Source organism: Rana temporaria, chromosome 4 (genome assembly GCF_905171775.1).
Source record: "Rana temporaria chromosome 4, aRanTem1.1, whole genome shotgun sequence".
NCBI lineage: Eukaryota > Metazoa > Chordata > Amphibia > Anura > Ranidae > Rana > Rana temporaria.
Genome location: NC_053492.1, coordinates 300470236 through 300496230, shown reverse-complemented (window position 1 = coordinate 300496230; position 25995 = coordinate 300470236). Strand labels below are relative to the sequence as shown.

The window sequence follows — 25995 nt, the reverse complement described above, 5'->3', positions numbered from 1 at the left end:
TTCAGTATGAATAGACTTTATTGCTGGTTTACACATTAAAGGTGCCAAAGGGAATGTATTTTCAAACAAAGCATTAACGGAACAAAAAAAAGTTATCATGAATGTCCGATATAAAAAATACATTTATCATCTTGATTGCGCACAGGTTTTCCTGAAAAGGGTTTTCTTTAGACTAAAAAGATGTTCTTTAGTGCAGCCAAAATGACATCTGTAATCCAGATCACTCCTGAAGCAGCACAATCTCTACGTCGTCATGTACCCCTTGTAAAAGCATTTCTGAATCGTATGTTAAAAGCTTCTTGCGTTTGCCAGCTTTTAGGGTTCCAACCATGGCTTCAAATAAATTGGCGCACTGGTCATCATGAAATAATACACCGAACTTTACTTTCAGTTTTCCATCCGGGCCTACAAATAAACAGAGTTACATCAATTAGCATCGCAGTGAAAGAGGTACTGGGTTTTCTCAGTTCAGCAAAGATCAGCTTCTAGCTCCAGTTTCCTCAGTTCAAGAGGAACGAAAAGTCAGCAATACTTGCCTCTACTTCAGCAGTCTGAGGTCCCTCGCCAGCACTGGTGTTTGTGGCTTGTGCAGGAGTGCCGTCATCCCGGCACACAGGATTTGTGCTGGAATGTAAACTGAGCTGCACAGTGGTAGCTCAGTGTACATTCTAAAGAAGACTGCAAGCAGGCAAGTTTATTGTATTGCAGAGGAGAGACTGCATGTATGTTTGAAGTTTCTAATTTAAAGAAAAACAAAAACTCAAAACTTTCTCCCCCATTTTAATATTGTAAGGGAAGGTTAAAGTTGACTCCGCTTGGGTGCCCCTATAGCAAGCTGCTGGCACTGAACCGAAGGAATGGACCTGAGAAGAGGAGGATACAGGCTGCTCTGTGCAAAATGGTGACAGAAGAAAAAAACAAACAGACACAATTTTTTTTTCTCTCATAGGGGAGATTTCCCCTAATTTCCTTCCCCATGGCCAAAACAGGAAGTGAGAGGAAATCTCTTCAAAGTGAAGGAATCCTGTGGTGTAACCAGAATGAGTGTCCCCATTGGATGTGGATGTGTTCCGATCTAGTACCGTTCTGGCGTCTGACCAAATGTTGGCATTTTCTTTTACATTCACGAATAGCTTATAATGGTAAACCAGACAAATATAGAGGGTGAATCTATATGGAACACAGACAGCAATAAAAAACCTGACTGGGGTTCTAATCCATCTCCACAACGAGAAAAAAAAAAATCTGCATTTAGTTACACTTGAAGACTTTAACCACTTATCTACCAGCCGCCGTCAATTGACGGTGGCATAGTAGCTCAGTTGTTCCCGACAGGACGTCCTTGTCTTTTAAAACTAAGAATACGTATCGGCCTAAAAAAAAAAAAATATATAAATAAATAAAAAATTAGGATATTTATTATAGCAAAAAAGAAAAATGTTTCTCTCAAAATTGATGCTCTTTTTTGTTTATAGCACAAATAAAAACCGCACAGGCGATCAAATACCATCAAAAGAAAGCCATTTGTGAAAATAAACTATTTAAACATGAAAGCGGATTCTCAGAGCACCAAGTTAAACTAAAAAAGTAAAGCACATCATATTCTGCCTGTCTGGAAGACCACTTTGTCTAGGCTCCAGTCACTAGTGCGATTTCAGATGTCAGTCGCACAATAACGGAAATCACATTGTTTGCAATGGTGCCCGCTCACATCAATGAAACTTGGCACAGTGCGATTTTGGAAGAAATTCCTGTACTACTTGGTACAATTCACGTGCGATTTTGGCCCAAGCAGAATTTGCAGACCTCCATCACCGTTGCATCAATGTTGCACTACATAAATCGCACAAATAAAAAAAATCTAAAATCAGATCAGTGTAAACCTAGCCTCCATGAAACCTCAGGAGGGAGTCACTCCTCTGACTTTAGCATCAATTTTAGCTTGAGCTACTAAACTTTGTAAACAAAAGGCAACAAATGAAAGCTTGCTGTGTGGATAAAGGTCTACTTGCGATTTCATATTCACCAAGCCGTTTTATCTTTCTATGGTCAGGAATAAAAAGGCAAACACACTAAAAATTCATTTTCATGTGCTTGTTTTGATAAAAATAGATCACCAATTGAAGCATCTTTTGAGATATGGGCAGTGTTCATCAACTATCTCCCATTCCTTTAGGATTTATTTTGTTTACATCAAACAGATTTTCATAATTTATATTCACCTCTTGTGCCAAGACGATGCATCTGCTCCACCAAGAGTTTAACTTCATTTTCTACATTCATTATCAATCTGCAATAAAAATAAAAAGTAATTTCAATTTAAAATGAATACCTTCATTAGATTAATTACATAAGTAAGGTTAAATCTAAAATGTAATTCCCATAACCCCAAGAAGTGTACATTGAGAAATGGAAAGGAAGAATGTACTCTATACAGAGCAATGGATTCTCTCATAGGTGTGCACAGCCTATATCATAAGGTTGTGCACCCCAAAGCACACACACACACACACACACACACAGGGCCAGATTCAGAAAGAAGTTACGCTGGCGTATCTATTGATACGCCGCGTAACTTCTAGGATGCTCCGGCGTATCTTTTTTCTGTATTCAGACAAGATACGCTGGAATTTTGCCAAGATCCGACTGGCGCAAGTCTTACGCCGTCGTATCTTAGTTGCATATTTACGCTGGCCGCTAGGTAGCGCTTCCGTCGATTTACGCAAATTAGGTAGATACGCCGATTCAGAAACGTACGTCCGCCGCATTTTTTTACGTCGTTTACATTAGGCTTTTTCCGGCGTAAAGTTACCCCTGCTATATGAGGCGTATCCTATGTTAAGTATGGACATCGGGCCAGCGTCGAATTTTCCGTAGGTTACGTCATTTGCGAATAGGGCTGTGCGTAATTTACGTTCACGTCAAAAGCATTGGATTTTTGCGGGTTAATTTGGAGCATGCGCACTGGGTTACGTTCATGGACTGCGCATGCGCCGTTAGTCAAAAACGTCAATTACGTGGGGTCAGCCTTCATTATCATACAACACGCCCACTACATGGATAATTTGAATTTTGCGGGCTTACGCCGGACCACATACGCTACCTTAACTTAGGGCGCAGGTTCTTTCTCAATACAGAACCTGCCTCACTAAGTTACGGTGGCGTAGCGTATCTGAGATACGCTAAGCCCGCACAAATTTACGCCGGGCTATTTGAATCCGGCCCAATGTGTCTATGGCCCCAGTAGATTATTCTCCCTGCTGGCAGGGTGAAAAAGAAGAAGTGCGCAATAACTTCTTATGGCAGAGCAGGTAAGAGGGAGATCTTTCCCATCTCCCTGCCGGCACACACAGCAATAATAATCATGTGCACTAGGTGATTGGGGTGTGCCCAGGCACACGTCTAGGTATTCTCTGCATTAAGCCCAGGTTTACACTTGTGCAAACAGACATCACATGTGATCTCCGGTGCCAACCGCATGCGATGTGTGCAATGCGAGTTCAGCCATACATGCACACCAATAAAATCAAATTTATCAACAAGCGCCCATTCTCAGTGGTGTGCTATACGCAAGCATGTGGTTTTGCTGCACATTGCATTAGGACTCAACCATACGTGAAACATTTTCTGGTTCACTGATCCATGGGCATTGCATTAGGACCCCAAACAAGCATGCAGCATTTTTTTTTTAAGCACAATGCACTAACTTGCACTGTAAAACTTGCCATAGATAATAATAATAATAATAATAATAATAATAATAATAATAATAATAATAATAACTAGAAAATGCATTCCCTGAGGAAAATGCGAGTGGGAATGCTGAATTGCTGAGCCCGCACCAAAGCCATTCACCATAACCACTACACTATCTTTAGGACACACAGCTCCTTTCTCTATCTGCAAAGTAGAGAGTATCCTGACTTCCTGGTCGCCCCTCCCCCCTCAAGAGGTTTCCCCTCCCCCCAGGTCAGTGAGGAGGAATATTGCCCTGAGGTAAGGAAAGCTATTTATGGAAAGAAATTCCATTACAAACGCCTTTTAATTCACAGACCAATACATTAATTACGCCTCCAAACAAAACGTAATAAATCCACAACCGTACATGCGATCGATACAGCGACTTCACCGTTTGAAAGACACGGCCCTTGTGAACGCATCGATATGAAATTTATGTTGATAAACTTAAAATTGTGGCCATGCCAGCGATTTAGAAAAGAGCGTCTTTGTGTGTTTTGCAGGAAAATTTTTAAAATTTTTAACATGGACGGTCAATGAGAGTGGTTTTGTCACTCTTGTCCTTTAGAAGCTCCTGGAACTAAAACTAAAATACGTATCACAAAACTGATCACATTGCCTGAAACCAGACAAGCATACCTACGTTTTGATATATAAATTGTGTATGACAAGTAGATCTTGTGGGCGTGAGAGCAATTTGTTCGCCCTTTTTTTAAAGATAATTTTTGTTTTCAAAGATCTCCACTCTAAAGGTCACATGACACACTCTAAACCTGCTCCATAGGATTACATTATAACCGATAAAAAAATCACTAAACGTAAATTGCGTTTTCACAAAAACCGTATAAGATATCAATCTAAAAAGTCATGTTTGGATAGCTGAATATTTTGTGACCGCTTTAAAGTTTGTTTGGTGTCTGTAAGTGAAAGTATGAAGGAGCTGAAACTTTTGGCAGAACGTGTGTTTTGAAGCAGGAAAAAGGATGTTCTCATTGACTTCAATGTTAAAAAAAAGTGTCTAAAAGCTTAATATTTTAAAAAGTATAAATAGTACAAAAAAACTTGAAGAAGTCCCATCGTTAGCTGAATGAGACGAACATTTTAAAAGTTAAATGGTCTCAATAGCTGAAAGTATGCAGAAGTTACGCAGAGCCAAAAAACGTACGGAATAAAATTAAGAAGAAGAATAATAAAAAACGAATATCAATACTGGGAATGCTTATTAAAGCATTCCCACTAATAATAATAATAGTTGCAGGAAAGAAAAGAAAATCACTGAATTCCCCCCATCAACACAGATAGTGTTGATGGTGGAATGTCTCCTATAGAGCCATTATATTCTCCTGCAGAGGGGCTGGGGCATGGGGAGCCAAGAGCACAATGATTATTGCTAGGGGGCTATAGCTGCTGGCAATAACTGCATCCTAAAAATCCACATTGCTGGTTGTGCCCAAGTTGATCAATGGATCGACTTGAGTACAATCAGCATGTCCATACATCGTTTGAATCTTGGGCAGTCCTGCTGAACCAAGACTCAAACTGTCTGTGGATGGCTGAGTGCTGAAAAGGTGCATTGGGATCCCCTTCAGAATTCAAGGCACCATATCAACAGGCCCCAAAGGAGCATCTGATTTCAAGTGATCCGATTACTAAACCTGTTTTTATACTGATGAACGTAGAAATGCAACCCTACAAAGTCACTACTTGTCCAGTTTTGGATTTTTCTATTGCTTGTGTTTAAAGACAGAATGCCAGAGTGTACATTGCATAAAGCTCAACTTTTTCTCAAGACAAGACTCATTCTCTCCCCTAGGCTAGGCCCGCCCTTGTGTTCCGTCTGACAGCCCTCAATGTATACAAGACATGTTCAAAATCAACGTCATCTGAGCAAATGGCTCATACCCAGCATTTTATGACCAATAGGAAGAAGACCAATAGTTTATACTTGCCCTCTCTTCCCTGGTGTGATTAAAGTGCCCAAAACAGTCGAAGTACAACAGGCAGTAGGTTGTGGTACAGTTATGCAAGGCAGTGGTGGTCGACCAAGTACATATAGGGGACCCTAGATGCTGCCCCAGACATGTCCAGAGGTTAGCATTTAAAATTTGCTGCTTTATAATTGCGTAATAAAAATCACATGCTTTACCATATGTAACCACAATGCACCAATGTGTGTGCTCTGCAGCGCCAATAGTTCTAAATGACACTGCAATGCACAGTACTGGACATTACATGAACCCCACAGCTCAGATGTTCATCACAAGAGATGTGAAGAGGCGGGTCTACATTTACAACCATCAATTTAAACTAACATGAATTGTTAGTCACCATGCTACAGCTATTGTATGAGTGTAACATGTTAAGAAAGGTGGAGTTTGCCTTTACCGTTCAAGTTCTTCAGCAATCTATAGCTTTGAGTTCAGAGCAGCAGACCCCACTTATCACAATAGGGCCCCACATTTAAGAGCCAGTGTGCAGGTAAATATCAGCAGCATTCACATTGGTGACTTGTTTACATTTTAGGCATGCTGGCACTGGGATGCAGCTAGGTCATCAGCCATTCCAGTTGCATTTACTGGGCTACCAATGTTCAGCAGGCTGCACATGGGGGGGGGGGGGGATAAAAGGGCAGCATGTGACCTGAAGGCTGTACACCAGGGGTGCGAGAAAAGGTCAGATCTATACTCAAACATTCACTTAAAGTGGAATTTCACTCAAAGTGTCTCGCTCTCTTCTCCAGCCTGTAACAGAGTACCAATTTATATTTGTCACATGTCTGAAGAGGCTACAGGACCAATGACAAAGCGCTTCGCAAGCTCACGCATTTGCAGTGGAAAGCCAGCTGTGGTTCCTGAGGAAGCTACAGCTGGCTCCCATCTCCAAGATAGCCGTACCAGATGCCCACAGCATCAAGAACTACTACAGCAGGGGTCTCCCAACATTCCAAGCAAGGGGGCAGATAACATAGGAACTGCCATACCGGACTTTTTTTTATTTATTTATCAAAAGGTGCAGGTTCCAGAGCTTATCTTACCATTTCCTACCTTGGAAAAAAAAAAAAAAAAAAAAGCATGTAGGATAAAAGGCATGTAGACTTTAGGTATGTTCCAGGTATGTTATTTGGAATATGTAGACCCATTTCACACAGGGCAGGCGCTGGCTGCGATCTGCATGTTCAGCGGGGGGGGGGGGGGGAATATGTCTGCTGATCCCCGCTGAGCAGGTGGTCGACAGGTTTGTGTCCACTCCGCTAATGCGGAGCAGACACAGCCTGCTCTCTATTGGTGGTCGGATGGAAATGGACATTCCCATCTGTTTTTTTAACTGATTGGATGTAGGCAGAAGTAAAAAACCGAAAAAGTCTGTTTATGCCCGCCGCTCCATAGAAGAGAATGAAGGTCCTGATAAGGCACCCTATCAGCCACTTCCAATTCTTTTGCCAACGCTAGTTTACACTATGTGGTAGGTACTTCTCATGAGAAGAACATGCAGATTGCCACTGCTGAGCCTTCCTTCTGAAAATGCTAGATGGCCATGGTAGTCCTTTGGACTCAATTCAGCCAGCAAGAGACCGGGAACAAGAATGCAGATGAGAACCTTTGACCTCTCTCCCAACTTTCCCCATTTTATTCAAAGTTACTCAGATCTTGCTGGTAGCAGTGGGTCAGCATAAGGCTGGATTCACACCAATGCATTTTTTGCTCAACAGAATATGTTCCATATGAATCCATGGTAGATCGATTGTAGTGCAAATCTGTAAAATGCGGAAAACACTAAAACTGCATAGGTGTGAATCCAGCCTATAAGCCAGGAAACTAGACTTTACAGAAGGTGATCAACAACAGCAGCCCCATATTTGGAAGAGGGAAGGAGGGAGAATCATTTTGTTTAGTGTCACTTGAGTATTACTGGATGATATCCTCTATTTATACAAAAATGATGTACAGATTGTACCTGAGCCATTTTGTACTTAACGTATAAAGCATTTCATGGTAAACATTTTCTCAGATGATGCATTTGTAACGTTTGTGGTTTTAAAATAAATAAAGTTTGTTAAAGTGGCATTAAACAAACTTTAGGTAGGGCTATGATAGGAGGGACCCCATCAGTCTCTTCTGTCATAAGTGCTTTCCCTCCCCGTCTGCTGTATTGTACACTGAGCCATGAATGTGCAGCTCAGCGTGCACCAATAACAAGCTCAGCATGCACCAATGAGTCTCTCGTGTATATGTGCAGGAATGACGTTATCGTGGCCCAGGCATTAAGTGGCCGAAGAGCTGGAACCCGAAAAGAAGACCAGGCGAAGATGCAAGTGACCCACAGGATGGTTGACACTGCAGCACTGTGCATACTAGAACATTATGGCATTAACCTGCAGGGTATACGATTAAAAATAAATAAAAAATTATTCAGTTTACTAGAGATGCACGATTAATCGTCAAGAATCGTTATTGCAATCTTGACAAAGTATTTCCCGATCTTTCTATGCAGAGAATTCTCTCTGCTGAAGCCACAGCTGCCCGGATTTTACAGTCTGCCAAGTATCAGAATATTCATCAGTTAAAGGGGAGTTCCACCCACAATTTCACTTTTTAAATATAAATACCCCTGTAATACACAAGCTTAATGTAGTCTAGTAAAGTTAGTCTGTAAACTAAGGTCCGTTTTGTTAGGTTGTTCGAGCATTTAGTTTATAATCTAGAAATAGACCTTGACCTTAAGTGTGGGCATCATGAAGCCAGACTTTATGACTTCCTGGATTTCAGCCTTGCAGATCTCGCATATGCTCAGTGCTGCACAAGCGATGTAATAGGTTTCAGTCAGGTTTCCATAGCAACAGGAGTGTCAGAGGAAGTTACCGCCCCTTCTCTATGCAAATAGGCTATTTGCAAGGACTACTGGGATACATGATGCCTATCCCAGAAACCCTTGCGAATAGCCTTGTGACTTAATAGCCTAGGCTAATAAGGAGGAGGAAGTAATGAAGGGCTACAAAATAAGGTATTTACAAGCAACAAAATAAATAAAAAAAATGTCCATTCTGAACACTATGAGATTAGGGCATGCAGCACAGACAAACATAAAAAAATGGGTGGAACTCCAATTTAAGGCTACTTCCACACTGGGGCATTGCACCGTCGGCGGTAACATCGTTTTTTGCGGTGCCATTTGGTCACTAGCGGGGTGCTTTTAACCCCCGCTAGCGCCTGAAAACTTAACTGCCACTGCGCTTTGACCATTGATTTCAATGGGCAGGGGTGCTGTAGGAGCGATGTGTACACTGCTCCTACAAGATGCAGCTGACAGGACTTTACACGTCCTGCCAGTGCACCGCTCCAGTGTGAAGGCCCTCCGACTTTCACACTAGAGTGAAAGGAGAGGCTCTTTCAGGTAGAGCTGCACGATTAATCGTCAAGAATAGTTATCGCGATCTTTTTCCCATTGCATTTCTTGACACAAAGTTTCACAATCTTTGACATGAAAATTATTTTCTCTCTGCACTTTGGTATGCAAAGAATTTCCTGTCTGCTCTCAGCCAAAAGTCAGTCTGGGCAGCCTGCCAAGTTTTAAAAACATTCTTTCAGTGAAAAGTTAAGTCTAAACATTGTATCACTTCAAAGGAATAAACTTCTGTATGTAAATTATGTAACTTAAACAAACTTTTCTGACAGCTCTTTTCAAGTTAAATCATTTTTTTTGCTAGAAAATTACTTGGAACCCCCAAACATTATATATATATTTTTAGTAGAGACCCTAGAGAATAAAATGGGGGTTGTTGCAATATTTTATTTTGCACTGTATTTGCACAGCAGTCTTTTTAAATGCCTTTTGGAAAAAATTACTTTAAAGGAGTTCTCTAAGCTAAAACGTTTAACCCCCGCTGTAAAACTATACATAATAAACTTTCACTTACCTGCCTACGATCCCCCGTTGTTCCGATATCGCCGTCCTGTTCTCCGGTCCCGGTCTGTTCCACTTCCTGCGGGTCGTGACTCACAGTGCGCTCAGCCTATCAGCGGCCGCGACGGGACATTGCTGCGGCCGCTGATAGGCTGAGCGCACTGAGAGTCACCGACCCGCAGGAAGTGGAAGAGACCGGGACGGCGATATCGGAACAACGGGGGATCGTAGGCAGGTAAGTGAAAGTTTATTTTGTATAGTTTTACAGCCCGGGCACAGCGGGGGTTAAACGTTTTAGCTTAGAGAACTCCTTTAATGAATTAAAAAAAAAAAAAAAAAAAAGCCAGTAAAGTTAGCCCATTTTTTTTTTGTATACATTTAAAAGATTCTACGCCGTGAGAATATCGCGATCTTCATTCCAAGCAAAAAAATTGTGATTCTCATTTTGGCCAGAATCGTGCAGCTCTACTTTCAGGGCACTGTGCGGGCGCTATTTTTAGCTCTAAAGCGCCTCACTATAAAAAGTAGCCTTAGTCTAAAATATTGTAACAATTTGTCTTTTACATCAAAGGAACACACTTCTGTGTGTAAAATTAGGAAAGTTTAACCACCAAACCTTTTTCTGACATTTGTTGGTTTCAAGTTTAAAATCTTTTTTTTTGCTAGAAAAGGACATACATACATACATACATACATACATATATAAAAATCACACACACACACACACACACACACACACACACACACACACACGTAAACGTTAGCCCAATTTTTTTTGTATAATGTGAAAGATTTTACGCCGCAAGGATATCATGATCTTTATTCTAGGCAAAAAATAAAAACATGATTCTCATTTTGGTCAGAATCGTGCATCTCTACAGTTTACTAACAAAATCAGAAACTAGGGTAAAAATGTTACATCAGCGATTTCCCCAACATACAGTCATGGAATATCCATGAAGAAGCCTATACACTGCTATGACAGGACGCAGGAAGCTGCATTTGCGGAAGTTTTGAAACTTTACTTCCACTCACTCCTTCCTGTTGACAGTTAAGGCTTTTTCACAGGAACATCTTAATTCACTAGCTGGTGGCATAATCGCCGTTTATATAACTAAGCTACTTTAAAGTGGACCTTTACGCAAACAATAACAAATATAAAAAATAAAAAAAAAGTAAAAGGACACAAAAAAAGAAAAAGTTACAAAAAGGAAAAGATATTTACGTTAAATTGTAGACTTTGGTTTGAGACTTTTCACTTTTCCTCCCCCCGCCCCATTGCTTTTTTCCCTCCCAACCATTTCCAAAACACAGAAGATTCTCACTCTCCTTACTTCCAGGATTTCGAACATGCCACCCACACAAGATCCTGTGCATGCACACGTAGACACCACCCAAGTTAAAAAAAATAAATAAAGTCTTTGCCACGAGATCTTGAGAGGATTTGTTGAAATTTTACAGTATTTATACAGGATTTCCCATAAAGGCACTGGTGATGTAGCCTTCCCAGGAGGCATCTGTGAGACACTGGCTGTGTGTCACCAGGCAGTGTGATTTAAAGCGGAGCTCCACCCAAAAGGGGAAGCTCTGCTTGTCTGCCTCCTCCCTCCCCTGCTGCCACATTTGGCATCTGTTGGGGGACAGGTACCTGATTTTGAAAGGTACCCACTTCTGGGTGAGTTTGCAGTGGCAAACTCAGCCGGAAGTTTGGCCCCCCTCTTTTCCCCACCGCCGAGCCATTCACGAAGCACAGCGCACCTTGCGCATGTGCAGTAGGGATACGCCTGCCAAGGTGCAAGGCTACACACATACCCCTTAAGTTGGCCATACACTCTTAGGCCCGTACACATGACCGAGTTTCTCGGCAGAATTCAGCCAGAAACTCGATGGGAAGACGTATTCTGCCGAGAAATTTTTTAATTTTTGGATAAAGTGGAGAGGATTAGAACGCTTGCCAGGTTTATGTTGCCATCTATGCCCCCTTTAGGGAGATTCACCCTCTCTATTTGTCCTGTTTACCATCATCACCAAGTGAAAAAAAAAAAATTATCCAAAATTGTGTTGTCACCAGAACAGGAAGAGAGGGAAAATATGCCATTTGGAACACTAGGTCAGATGACCTCGGGAACTCCAATACTGAAGGGGATTTTCTCTCCCTTCCTGTTGCGATCTAAAACAGGAAGTGAAGGGAAATCTCTGCAATGGGACACAGATGGCAAAGAAAATGGACAAGATTTCCCAACCATCCCTTAGACCTATTTCACACAGATGGACCAATTGGGTCTGTCTATCAGTTTTCTCCAAGCGGACCCGATTGGAACATGCATTGCCTTCTATGGAGCAACAAATGTCAGTTGACGTGTCCCACCAACATCTGATATGATTCTGTCGGCCAACAGAGATGGGGGGGGGGGGATACGCTACCTGGGTATTTAAACTTCCAGTGAATTCAATAGCCACAGTTAAGATTAAGGCCTCATTTCCACTGGCGTTTTTACAGCCACGTTTCTGAGCGTTTACAGCTTAAAAACGCCTGTCCATGTTATTCTATGGCTTCATTCCCACATAGGCGTTTTTGAGCTGCAAGTGGCATAGACGTTTTTGAGCTGTAAAAAAAACGCGGGACCAGGGCGTTCTGAAGCTCCAGAGTAGAGCTGTAAAAACGCCAGACGTTAAAAAACGCTCAAAAACGCGCATAAACGCGCATAAACGCTCAAAAACGCTCAAAAACGCGACATTTTTAAAGCTGCAGCTCACAAATTTTTTTTTTTTTTTTTTCAAAATAAACATGGACAGGCGTTTTTAAGCTGTAAAAAAGCCCAACAACAGTGGCTGTAAAAACGCCAGTGGAAATGAAGCCTTATCCATCCATGCTGCTAAGGTAGTCCATCATAGCTTATGCGGGTTTTTTTGTTTGGGGGGGGGGGGGTCCCCCTACTGAACCAGTCAAATACCAATGCATCCATGGGCAGCTTAAGTGAATATGGAGAAATCCGTTAGATTTTTTTTTGTTCAGCCTGCAGGCTATTCCTCCCACCGACCCCAATGATGGGACACTATGCCTCCCATCGACATAAAATCTATGGCCCAGATTCAGCATAGTTTTGCGCTAAACTTACGGAGGCACAGGGCAACGATTTTGCCCTGCGCCCCCGCAAATTTGCGCCGCTGCCCTCGATCCATGGAGCAGTAGCTCCGTAACTTGCGAGGGCGCGCGGGCAAAATTGCCCGGCGTAAGCGCGCGCAATTTAAATGATCCCGCCGGGGGCGGGAATCATTTAAATTAGGCGCGCTCCCGCGCCGAGCGCATGCTCCGTCGGGAAACTTTCCCGACGTGCATTGCGGCAAATGACGTCGCAAGGACGTCATTTGCTTCAAAGTGAACGTGAATGGCGCTGGACGCCATTCACGTTCACTTTGAAGCAAATGACGTCCTTGCGACGTCATTTGCCGCAATGCACGTCGGGAAAGTTTCCCGATGGAGCATGCGCTCGGCGTGGGAGCGCGCCTAATTTAAATGATTCCCGCCCCCGGCGGGATCATTTAAATTGCGCGCTTACGCAAACGCCGTGAAATTCAAATTTCACGGCGCGGGAACGGCTGCTATACTTTAGCATTGGCTGCCCCTACTATTAGAAAGGGCAGCCTTGCGCTAAAGTTGCCATACGTAAACTCCGTACCTGGCTTGCGCAGGGCCCGCGCAAGTTTGTGAATCAGTGGTAGTATGCAATTTGCACGCTGATCACAATGGGAGCGCCCCCTAGCGGCCCACGCAAGAATGCAGCCTAAAATCTGCGTGGCATAAGAGCCTTATGCCGCGCAGATTTTAGCCTGCAGTCGGTGTAACGAGGTTCCTGAAACAGGAGCACTCGTTACACCGGAGCAAGTAAGCAATTGCGCCGTGTAACTTATGGTTACACAGGCGCAATTGCTTCTTGAATCTGGGCCTATGTGTATATGGTCAGCTCAACAGACCAGGAACAAGTATGCATGGGCTGCATTGTTTTTTTGCAGTAAAGTGTATATAGCAACATGCAACATTTTTGTCTGTCAGACAAACCCAAGTGTTTTAAATTACCTGTTTAATAAGTGCAAAAAAATACCAGTTACACTTACGGTAGCTGTTTTTCTGTAAGTCTTACAGGACGGCACCTTGAGAGTAGACTGGCTCCACCTGACAGGAAACACAATCAGAAAGAGGTTTAAAAGCCCCGCCCCTCCCCGTGCACCTCAGTTAGTGATAAAGTAACCACCATAAGAGCACGGGAACCAGTATATAAAAATACAAACCATATAAATTCCTCAGGGTGGGAAATAGGCCTGCCGTCCTGTAAGACTTACAGAAAAACAGCTACCGTAAGTGTAACTGGTATTTTCTCAAGTCGTCTTCCAGGACGGCACCTTGAGAGATAAGCAAGTAACCCTCAGGCCTACCTTAGGGCGGGACAACTGCCTGCAGGATTCTTCTGCCAAACGTCAAGTCTTGGGGTGACAGAAGTTCCACTCGGTAGTGTTTGAGAAAGGTGTTCTGGCTTGACCACGTTGCTGATCTACAGATTTGTTCCACTGAAACTCCTGCTCTCTCTGCCCAGGAGGTTGCTATAGATCTCGTGGAATGTGCCTTGACTTTAGGTACTGTTTTGCCAGCTTTAATGTATGCTAATGAAATTGCCTGTCTTATCCACCTAGATATAGAGGCTCTAGATGCTTGGCAACCCTTTTTCTGTCCTGAAAAATTAATTAGCAAGTGAGATGAGCGTCTGAACTCGCTCACCCTTTCCAAATAACTTAACAAACAGCGTCTTACATCCAAACAGTGGAAGGTCTCTTCCCTTTCGTTCTGTGGATTTGCGCAAAATGAAGGAAGAATAATTTCTTGTGACCTATGAAATTTCGTTGCCACCTTAGGTAGGTACAGGGGATCCTGACTTAGGACTACCCTGTCTTCAAAAAGACGAAAATAAGGCTCTTTGATTGAGAGCGCCTGCATGTCTCCTATTCTTTTGGCCGTAGTAATAGCCAGAAGAAAGGAGAATTTAAATGTCAACAGCCTAACCGGAATGCTGTCTATCGGTTCAAACGGAGGTTTGGATAGATGGTCTAGAACCAAGGTGAGGTCCCAGGGGGGGGAACCCTGGAGATTTGAATAGGGGATAACCTATCCCTAGCCGACAGGAATCGCTTGATCAGCGGATCCAGGGCCAGCCTCTTGTCTAAAAAGTAGGACAAGGCGGCTACCTGTACTCTTAAGGTTCTTGTGGCTAGTCCTAGATCAACTCCTTCCTGGAGAAATTCCAGGATGACAGATATTTCAGGTAGTGGGGCTTGCCTGGCTGCACACCAGCGTGAAAAAACCCCCCAGGTCTTAGCATAGATTTTCCTAGTGACCTCCTTATGACTAGCCAAAAGGGTATTTATTACCTTCTCCGAACAACCTCTCCGCTGCAGGTTCCACCTCTCAAGTACCAGGCCGTCAGACTGAAAAAGTCGGGCTCTGGGTGAAAGATCGGTCCCTGCCGCAGAAGGTCCACTCGGACCGGGAGAGGAAGGGGAGGAAGAACTGACCAACGTTCTAACATTGGGAACCAAGCTCTTTTGGGCCACTGGGGAGCGATCAGGATCAGCTTCCCCCGTGAGCGACTCAGTTTCTGTAGGACCCTTGGGATCAGACTCAGGGGAGGGAAAGCATAGGCCAGCTGAAATGTCCAGGCCTGGGCCAACGCATCCACACCCTCCGATCCCTGATCCCGGGAGAGGGAGAAGAACCTTTCTACCTTCCTGTTCTTCCTGTTCGCGAAGAGGTCTATCTCTGGGTTGCCGAAACGATGTCGAACCCAGTCGAAGACTTCTCGATTTAATTCCCACTCCCCCTGGAGGATGGGTTGGCGGCTTAGAAAGTCCGCTTCTAAGTTTAGGACTCCCCTGATGTGGATTGCTGAAAGGGAGAGGACTCTCTGTTCTGCCCAACTCAGAATTTCTAAGGACAGCCTTAGGAGGGAACGGGACCTGGTGCCTCCCTGGTGATTTATGAACGCCACCGTGGTTGCGTTGTCGGAGAGAATCTGTATTTCTTGGTTTATGACTCTCTCCTCGAACGCCTCCAAGGCCTTCCCGACCGCTAATAATTCGCGGAAGTTGGAAGAGGACCTGCTCTGTTGTCGATCCCAGCACCCCTGGGCCTGGAGACCCGACATGTGGGCTCCCCACCCCCAGGAGCTGGCATCCGTGGTTATCCTGAGAGGATTTGTCTGGTTCCATGGGAGGCCTTCCTCCAAATTCTGAGGAATGAGCCACCACCCCAGTGTGCATTTTACTGACTCCGGGATGCTGACCCTGGAGTCTAGGGATGAGTCCTTCCCGTCCCAGGAGGAGAGCAGGAAGGCCTGCAGGGATCTGTAATGAAGCTGGGCCCATGGGACCGCTGGGATGCATGAGGTCATCAGTCCCAGTAACCTCATGATCTGTCTGAGGGAAATTTCTATTGACCCCATGACGGACCTGACCACTGACCCGAGTCTCTGGATCTTGTCCTCTGGAAGAACCAGCTTTTTCTCTATGTAATCTATCAGGAATCCCAGATACATTTTTCTCTGTTCTGGGAGGAGAGAAGATTTTTCTCTGTTTACAATCCATCCCAAAGATTCCAGAGTAGTCAGGACGGTGGCCAGATCCGAGAGAAGGAGTTCTCGGCTGGGGTTGAAAAGCAGTAGGTCGTCCAGGTAGGGGACAAGGGAGATCCCTTTCAGATGTAGAAAGGCGACCACCTCTGCCAGGACCTTCGTGAAAACCCTTGGGCTGGAGGCCAGACCAAAGGGGAGTGCGGTGAACTGCCAGTGCTGAATCCCCTGAGGGGAGGCAATGGCAAATCGGAGGAACCTTTGATGGTCCCTGAAGACTGGGACATGGAGGTAGGCGTCCCTCAAGTCTATGGTTACCATAAAGACTCCTTCTAACAACAGTCCCTTGAGACTGTAAATGTTTTCCATGCGGAATTTCTTGTAGAGGAGAAAGGTATTTAAAAGTTTTAAATTTATGATCAATCGGAATTTCCCCGAAGGTTTGGGCACCATGAAAATATGTGAGTACACCCCCTGACCCTGTTGTCCTGGCGGAACTGGGATTATGACTGCCTGCTGAGCTAGATCTGTGACACTTCCCAGAAGGGCAGCTGCCTTGAGGGGATCTTGGGGTAGATGAGTGAGGAGAAATATTGGGGGGGGAAGTTGTCGGAATTCCAATCTGTAACCCTCCCTCACTATTTGCAGAATGTGAGGACTCCGTGTTATACTCTCCCAGGCTGGAAAAAATTGGGAGAGTCTTCCCCCGACTCTTAAGTCACTTGGAGTCCTTACCTGCGGGTTTGGGATCGGGGAAAAGGATACCCCCTTTTGGCTTATCCTTTCCCGCGATCCAACGCTTATTAAAGGCCGATCTTCGGTCAGAAGGTCGGTTTTTATTCTGGGGGCCTCGAAAAAATCTTCTCCTGTTAGGTCTAGGTTTTGGGGGGAACCGTTTCCCCTTTTCTGAGGCCCTAGTTAGAGCTTGATCAAGTCCTGCCCCAAAGAGAAGAGTACCTTCAAAGGGCAGGGCACATAGACGGGTCTTGGAAGCAAGATCACCTTCCCACGTCTTGAGCCATACCGCCCTTCTGGCGGCGTTGACGAGAGCACCCGTCTTAGCAGAGGATCGGACTGTTTCAATCGATGCGTCTGCAAGATAGGCAACCGCACTGCCTATGACTGTAAGAGAATCTCTAATTTCTTTAAACTTGGAGGTCTGAGGTACATGCTCCAGAAGTCTGGTTAACCAGGTATCTGCATTCCTAGCGATGCAGGAAGAGGCTAAAGCGGGTCCAAGGGCGGCCGTATTAGCCTCCCAGGCCCTGCGAAGGGAGGTGTCTGCCCGCCTGTCTAAGGAATCCTTTAAGTTTCCTGCATCTTCAAACGAGAGGTCAGACTGCCTGGAGAGTTGGGCTAGAGATGCATCTAGTTTAGGAGTTTTAAACAAAGTATTTTCTAACTCCTCCTTAAAGGGACAGCGCCTCTTCCAGGTCTTGTACCTTAGTAGTTTCTTTTCAGGCTCAGCCCATTCCCTCAGAACTATATCTTTAAGTGACTGATGGACTGGGATAACCTTTGGCTGGGGTTTAGCTAAACCCTGGTACATTCTGTCCTGAGGTGACACCAGCTCTGCTGGCTGCTGGATCCCCTCAGAGGCATAGACAGCAGACAGCAGACCCCCCATGTCATCTGTAGAAAAAATATATTTGCCTGATCTGGCATCCTCATCCTCATCCTCAGAATGACTATCAACTACCCCATCTTCTGGAGCCTCTGAATCTTCGGTGTCAGATAGGAGAGACTCCCTAGCCCTGGAAACTCGTGGCACTGGGGTGGATGAGCTCTCTAGAGAAGAGGGGCCGGCTGCTATGGGCTCAGGATCCCTATTTTTTAAGGTGTCCTTAAATTCCTTTAATGTGGAGAGCATTTGGGATTGGACAGCTAGGAATTCTTTCATAATCAGGGAAGTTTCCTTTGCTGTCAATTTTTGTATGCATTTGGCACAAAGAAGTTTGGAGTAATCTGCAGCCAGCTTAATGCTACAGTTACCACACCTCTTGGTTTTGGAAGTGTGTTTTAGGGAGAGAATAGCAGCTTCCCCCTGGGCAGAAACCTCCTCCCCTGTAAGGGGAGAGAAAAAATATATCACAGTTCAAACATCAAGTGTGAGAGGAGAGGAGAGGGGGGGGGGGGGGGGGGGAGAGGACCCAGTCCAATATGCCCCCCTGACATTCTGAGGCAGACTCACCCTTGGTGGTGTCCTCGGCAGCTAGCGAACGATCCTCGCGCTCCATAGCGAAGTCGTGTAGGCGCCACTCTCCTCCTTGCTGCAGTGAGAACAGCGAGGAGCCGACGCCGCTGGCGGCCGCCATTTTGGTGAAGACCGGAAGCGGAACTTCGTCATCACCGCGCGCCGCCTGTGACGCGGCGTCGACTGCTGGCTCCATTCGAAAATGTCCCCGGGAGGACAGTACACCGGAGCCACGCTGAGGAAGCCCTCACACCCGCCCAGCAGGTAAGGGGTCCTGGAGGAGAGGGAACATGGCCACATAGGAGTACTGGAATAGCCACTATCCCAGGGATTCCTACAGAAAGGAAAGAAGGGGGGTATTGTTTGCAATCTTCCTCCCCCCCCCTATCACACGGGGAAAACCCCCCGGGACAGGCATTACACCTTTAAGCTGAGGCAGGGACGGCCCCCAGGACCCACTGCTCAGTACCCGGAGGGGGACCACCAGCCCCAGGCCTTAGGTCTGATAAAAAATAACAAACTGTTTCGCTGGTGGGAAACACAATCAATAACTGAGGTGCACGGGGAGGGGCGGGGCTTTTAAACCTCTTTCTGATTGTGTTTCCTGTCAGGTGGAGCCAGTCTACTCTCAAGGTGCCGTCCTGGAAGACGACTTGAGAAATCCTGTTAATAAGCCAAAGTCGCTGTGTGTCTTGTGCACAGTTTTATCTTAAGCAGTCTAATCAGACATCCCAGTTTCCTCTTTCAAACTACAGAACCCTCCTTCCCCAGGGAATGGAAATGAGGATAGTGGGTGGTATTCTGTATTTCAGCAAAAAAAGACAACTGTGCAGGGCTGACACCATTCCTTGGTGGCTGCGTTCATTAAAACCGTTTTACTCCTGCACACTTACATTAAACACTGAACATAAGGTGCCAAAACTTACAGCGCCATCTGGAGTACATACCTCATAGTGTCACTAGTTTTACACCTTTATAAGCATTAATAAAACATCTTGAACGGTTTTCACTGAAGGCGTTTTGTGAATGGAGGAGCTGCACCCTCCCCTTCTCCAAGACTGGAGCAGACAGAAGCCGAGAGCAGCTGCGCACGATACGCAGTCAAGGCTCATATACACCTGCATTGCTCTGAGAAGGGGATTGATTTTCACTGAGCAATGCAGACACGTCTGACAGGCATTCAGGAAGCAAAAATACTGCAACCTCCTGAAAGCTTTTTTTTTTAGTCAGTCAAATAAGTGGTTTCGATAGGAATACTGTGCTGCACCCGGGAGCCCAGCGATTGCCTCGCAGCCCCATTCACTTGAATAGGTCACATTGGGCCGTGATACAGCCTGCTGAACGTGACAGGGCAGATAATTTTTGCCTTGTGCCCGTGGGATGGGTACACCCCTTTCAACTTGAGGCAGGACAGCTGAGGGGTGATAAAAAAAATCTCCTCAACCACCAATTTTTACCGCTCAGTCACATGTGTAAACTGTGCCTTACTAAACAAGCCGATTAGTTGCTAGGCACAGCTACTCCAGATTCTCACTGCCCCAAGTTTTCATAAATTCCCCCATTGTACTTTCATTGTTCTTGTTACATTATTTTTAGCAATTATATAGGACCTGCAATTTAGGTACTCCGTACTTTACATATAGATATTGTATATTCACATCAGTCCCTGCCCTCAAGGAGCTCACAATCTAAGGTCCCTAACTCACATTCATACATACACATACTAGGGCACAGGTGTCAAACACAAGGCCCGCGGGCCGAATCTGGCCCTACAAGCCATTTCATGTGGCCCTCGTACCTCTTCTTCAGCTGCCAGAGAGCTCCAGCCCTCCTCTGGTCCTACTCCAGACCCTTACTTTCTGCTTTCAAGCAATGCATCCAGCTTCTTCCCAGCAGCAGCACAAGGAAAGGGGGGGTGCACTGTGATGTAAGGGAGAGTGGGGGACTCAACTTCTGATAGTGGGGTGCCTCTTGACATCTAATGTAAGAGGAAGGGGGATGCGCTGGGCATCTAATTTTAGAGATACAACCGGCCGTTTTAAGGCAATCATACTTCTGATGCGGCCCATGGTGAAATAGAGTTTGACACCCCTGTTAAAGCGGAGCTCCACCCTAAAGTGGAACTCCCGCTGATCAGAACCCTCCCCCCCTCCGGTGTCACATTTGACACCTTTCAGGGGGGAGGGGGGTGCAAATACCTGTCTAAAGACAGGTATTTGCACCCACTTCCGGCCACACAGTCATGGGCAGACTACGGGCATTACATCATCTCCCGTCCTCCACCCGTTGTGCTCTGGGAACACTCGGCTCCCAGAGCACAGCGGGAGCCAATCAGCGGCGCAGCACAACTCTCACATGCACCGTAGGGAACTGGGTAGTGAAGCCGGAGCGCTTCACTTCCTGGTTCCCTCAGTGAGGATGGCGGGGGGAGCAGCAGAGTGACGAGCGATCGCTCGTGCTCTGCTGTGGACGGCGCTGGACTCCAGGACAGGTAAGTGTCCTAATATTAAAAGTCAGCAGCTGCAGTATTTGGCTTTTAATATTTTTTTTTTCCAGCAGACATCCGCTTTAAGCCTCATGCACACTGGATACATTTACAGCTGCTGTTTTTATCTTCAGATGTTTTTTTCTGCAGTCATTAAACTCCCCAGTATGTTATCCTATGTATCCATGCACACATAGGCTGTTACCAGCAGTTTTTGACAGAGGCATTTTCTGTCTGGAAAACCCCCCCCAGAACTAGTGGGTTTTGATAGGAGTTTAGGCTGTAAAAACTAACTGAAAAAAAAAGCTGAAAATCACGGCTATTCTGCTTTTATCAGCATTTTTGAGCCATAAGCTTTTGTGGGCGTAGTAGTCTTCACACTGGGGCGGTACGTAACAAAAAGTCCTGCAAGCAGCATCTTTGGGAGCACTATAAATAGCACTCCCAAAACACCCCTGTCCATCGGAATGAATGGACAGCGCTTCCAAATCGCCTGAAAAGCACTGCAAAACAGGACTTTTTAACCATTGGGGGGGGGGGGGGGGGGGGGGAAGCACCCCGCTAGCGGCCAAAAACACAAACGGCCAGGAACTGCCAGTGTGAAAGGGGTAAAAAAAAAAAAAGAAAGAAAAACACACGACACACGCCAACACTACTGGCTTTTTTTTATAATGTCCAGTATGCATGAGGCCCAAGGGCTGGTTAACACTGCTGCGACACAGGAACTCTACGAATCTACTGCAGGTTATCGCACAGATAACGCATGCGATCTGCACTGCGAATCACATTCAAACTCTGACATCGCAACAGCCTTTAAACAGGAAGCAGTTAACCTTCCAGCATGTCTTTGGAGTGTGAGAGGAAACCGGAGTACCCAGAGGAAACCTACACAAGCACAGAAGGAAAATAATTTTATGTTTTGTTAAACTTCCCCCATCATGCTTCAGACGCACTGAAGTCATACAGACCCAAGGCTTTGTTGGCAGCCCTAGAGTTTTTACGGAGCCTTGTGATCAGTGTAGACGGATTAATAAACAGAGCAATTATTCAAGAGACCAGAAAGGTCTTTGTACAATATCTGGGCTGTAGGGGATTGCCCTGTTTTCACTGATCTGCGATGAGGATTGTATATAAAACATGAGAAGTTCTTTCCTCCCTTGCAATCTTTGCAGCCTCGACTCTAGAAATCTTGTTAATTGTACATTTCCAACATCCTAAACATGGCAGCGCCATGTCCCATCCACTGCGAGCGCACTATCCAGGGTGCCCTTGGTGAAGCAGAACTCTGCAGACGAGACGCATTGGAAACAGAAGCAACCCATTTGGTGGCATAGTACACTTCACTTACACATTGTATAACCAATATACAGAAATGTTGCCCAATCAAATAAATGGAATGCACTATGTACAGTAGCCAGAACAGCATGCCCTACTGGCATCTACAGACAAGTCCCAGCTACCCTCACTAATACTTTGCCTGGCCCTGTAGAACTGCCAGTATATTATACCAGCGTTTCTCCTGCAAACCTACAAGTCCCAGCATACATTTGTCTTGTCTTTGTAGTGCTCTAGGTCCCAAATGGCCTTACTAACATGTCCCCTGCCTCTGTTGCAGCCGTTTATACTTCCAGTTCTCTTGGGCTTGTAACCTTGACATTGCAGCTACCTCCACTCCCGTTACAATTCCCAGGACACTTAAAGTGGAGGTACGCCCAAAAAAATATAATATTAAAAGCCAGCAGCTACAAAAATACTGCAGCTGCTGACTTTTAATATAAACAGACACTTACCTGTCCAGGGTGCCCACGATGTTGGCAGCCGAAGCCAATCGCTCGACTTTTGGCTGCCATCCTCGGTGAGGGAATTAGGAAGTGAAGCCTTGTTCCCTACTGCACATGCGCGAGTCACGCTGCGCGTCCTCACTGGCCCCTGCTGTTGTCTGGGACCTGTGTGTTACTCATTGGAAATCATGGGGTATGACTCGTCATGCGACTTTGCAGTCCAAAGTCACATGATAAGTTGCACTAGCGGAAACCGAGCCCAATTGCATTTCCCAGTCTCTAGAGAACTACAAATCCCAGCACATTAGTGCATTTCTCAGTTGTAGTTTTAGCTCTGTAAAGCCAGCCACAGAATCTTGGCTGGTTCAGCAGGGACCATACGAGATTCAAACCATGTACAGGCAGGATGACTGTACCCCAATTTGATCGATCAACTTGGGTACAACCAGCCTTTCAGATTCTACATACGATTATTGCCATCGGTCATTATAGATGCTAGCAGTAATCACTGTGTTCACCTGGTGGGGGTAGCTTTCCAGGCTTAGGCTATGGCTTGCTTAAAACTGCAAAAGCCCAGCTGGGTCCATTAATACTGGCCCTTTAAGGGTCACCATACTGGTTACAACCTGGCAATTAAAGTAGAACTAAAGGCAAAATATGTTAGAGACCTTGCCCTCCCCCGTTTCGGATAGAGCCAGGGAGAGTTGTAATCAGTCAGATTCCCCCCCCCCCCCCCCATCTGTGTCCCATTGTGATTTCCCTTCGCCTCCCTGTCCCAGTGAGAGGAAATCCCTGCAAATTAAGGGAAACCCTTGGGGTCCCCCAAGTCACCAGAACTAGCGTCACATTGGAAGATTTCCCCCTCCATGACTTTTTTCACTTTTAAAATGACAAGGGTAAACAGGAAAGATAGAAAAGATGAATCATTAAAATGGGGGCACAGACCGCAAATTAAAAAAAAAAAAAAAAAAAAAAAAAAAAAAAAACCCCGACATGCATTCTAATCCCTCTCCACTCTATCCAAAACTAAAAAAAAAAAAAAAAAAGTTTTTCCTTTAGGATTTGCCAAATTGATGTAAATTAGGAGCACCTACCTAAACTAATCAATTAGTATCCAATCAGGCAGGCCATTCTACTACATAGCTGTTGGTAGATCTAATGAACCTTATACAGAGATGTTGGTAGATTGCATGTATGGCCACCATTCTACGATTCTAACGGATTGTATCGTCAGTTGATTTAGGGCTCATTTACACAAAAACAGTCAAGTGTTTTTTTTTTTTTTTTTTTTTTTTTTTTTAACGCAGTATGAACACACATTTATGTATTTTAATAAGCCTACTTAACACAATGTGTGTGTGTGTGTTTTTAGACAGTCAATATAATACATACATAAAAATGCAGCATGCTGTACTTTAAGTGTGTGTTTTTAGACACACACACACACACACACACACTATATATATATATATATATATATATATATATATATATATATATATACACATACACACACATACATACACACATACATACATATCTCTCATAAACCCCACCACAAATGCAGAGAGCTGCAAACTCATTACAAATGCATATGCGCAACTGAACACAGGTCACAATTTTGATTTCATTCAATCGGATTGTTACATGTATGGCCACCATAAAGACAAACAGCGGAACATTTAAGAGCTACATGTAGGTTTCCTTTGACGAACTACAAGTCCCAGGAGCCCCCACCAATGCCATCTACCGCAATAGAATCTGATCACAGTATACTTTTCTTGCATTTTATTTTTAAATCGCAGCCCCATTCAAGCAAATTCTTAAAATTGTGAGTTAAAGAATAAGGATTACATAATACACAAATCTCCATCCACGATGTAATTCATTGTCTTCCCTCCTATAGTAAAGCACCCCCCCCCCTTTTTTTTCTCCCTTTAAATCAAAGCCATCCATGCAGATGCAGCCATGTTTCGGGGGAATGATCTGTCACTGATCTCTCCATATATAGACATATCTCGGGCTATCGTGTACATACCGATGACATGTACTCACCGTCCCTCCAGCCCAGATACATACCTGATCCCCACCTTTACTGCTCCCTATGTATGTATAGGGAGTTGCACTCACCCAGTAAGTTTGCTCCTGTGATCTAGAGGTAACAGGAAGCTCCGACACCCTGAGCAGATCGATAGAAGACAGCCAAGGAGGAAGAGAAAGCGTTATTCTTTGTGTAGGATGGAGTTAAAGGGCCGCCTCTATGGGAGGGAGAAGCCTATAAGAAGAAAGGCGGGTGGTTAGGGGGAGGAGACAGCGGTGACAGCATTGTGCTGGAACAAGGTAACCTGGAATACATGGAATCTCATACAGACTGCAGTGACAGCATTGTGCTGGAACAAGGTAACCTGGAATACATGGAATCTCATACAGACTGCAGTGACAGCATTGTGCTGGAACAAGGTAACCTGGAATACATGGAATCTCATACAGACTGCAGTGACAGCATTGTGCTGGAACAAGGTAACCTGGAATACATGGAATCTCATACAGACTGCAGTGACAGCATTGTGCTGGAACAAGGTAACCTGGAATACATGGAATCTCATACAGACTGCAGTGACAGCATTGTGCTGGAACAAGGTAACCTGGAATACATGGAATCTCATACAGACTGCAGTGCCGATTCCATACTAGCCCAGCACAATACACCGGCTTATACTGTATACCTCCTTCTATTTCTATACAACAAACTTCCACCTATGGGCATCAGGGGGCAAGATAAAGGGGGGGAGTTACACCAGTTACATTTCTAATTAACCAGCAATTGATTGGTTGCTAGGATGCAGTGCGGTCCTGGCAACCAATCACAAGCTGGTTAACAGATAAAAGTTGCGAAGCTCTTGCCATTCCTTCAGAACTGTGCTGGGGGGTTGGGGGCGGGGGGAGGTGCTAAAGTGGGGCTCTGACAGAAATATGACGAGGGGGTGTTAGGAATATGAAGAGGGGTGAAATAAAGGGGGGCTGAGGATAGGAATATGAAGAGGGGACCAGGACCGTCTTTAATATTGATTGGACCCTGGGCAATTTTTTTTATTCATATGACATCCAGCAGGATAAGCTGCGAGCGCAGGCCTGTGACATTGACTCTTTACCATGTGATCAGCTGTGTCCAATCACAGCTGATCACAGTGTGAACATGAAGAGCCATTTATTGACAGGCACGAGTAGAGGAGAGCCGATCGGCTGCTTTCCTGACGGGGGTTCTGTGCTCATAATCAG

The 25995-nt window shown here is 45.0% G+C and overlaps 1 protein-coding gene across 1 annotated transcript; it reads right to left on the bottom strand.

The window, feature by feature from the left end:
* ABRACL (ABRA C-terminal like) lies at positions 1-24956 on the bottom strand. The gene is made up of 3 exons (XM_040350538.1): positions 24847-24956; positions 2223-2290; positions 1-405 (listed from the first exon to the last, which is right to left on the bottom strand). Exons 2-3 carry the CDS (start codon positions 2281-2283, stop codon positions 221-223), a joined length of 246 nt encoding a protein of 81 aa, XP_040206472.1. The 5' UTR covers positions 2284-2290; positions 24847-24956; the 3' UTR covers positions 1-220.
* Between the last annotated feature and the right edge of the window lie 1039 nt (positions 24957-25995).

Coding starts and splice junctions, on each gene's coding strand:
- ABRACL (XM_040350538.1), bottom strand. CDS start 2,283: ATGAATGTAGAAAATGAAGTTAAACTCTTGGTGGAGCAGATGCATCGT. Junction 406..2,222: donor GCATCGTCTTGGCACAAGAG/GTGAATATAAAT, acceptor GTTTATTTGTAG/GCCCGGATGGAAAACTGAAA.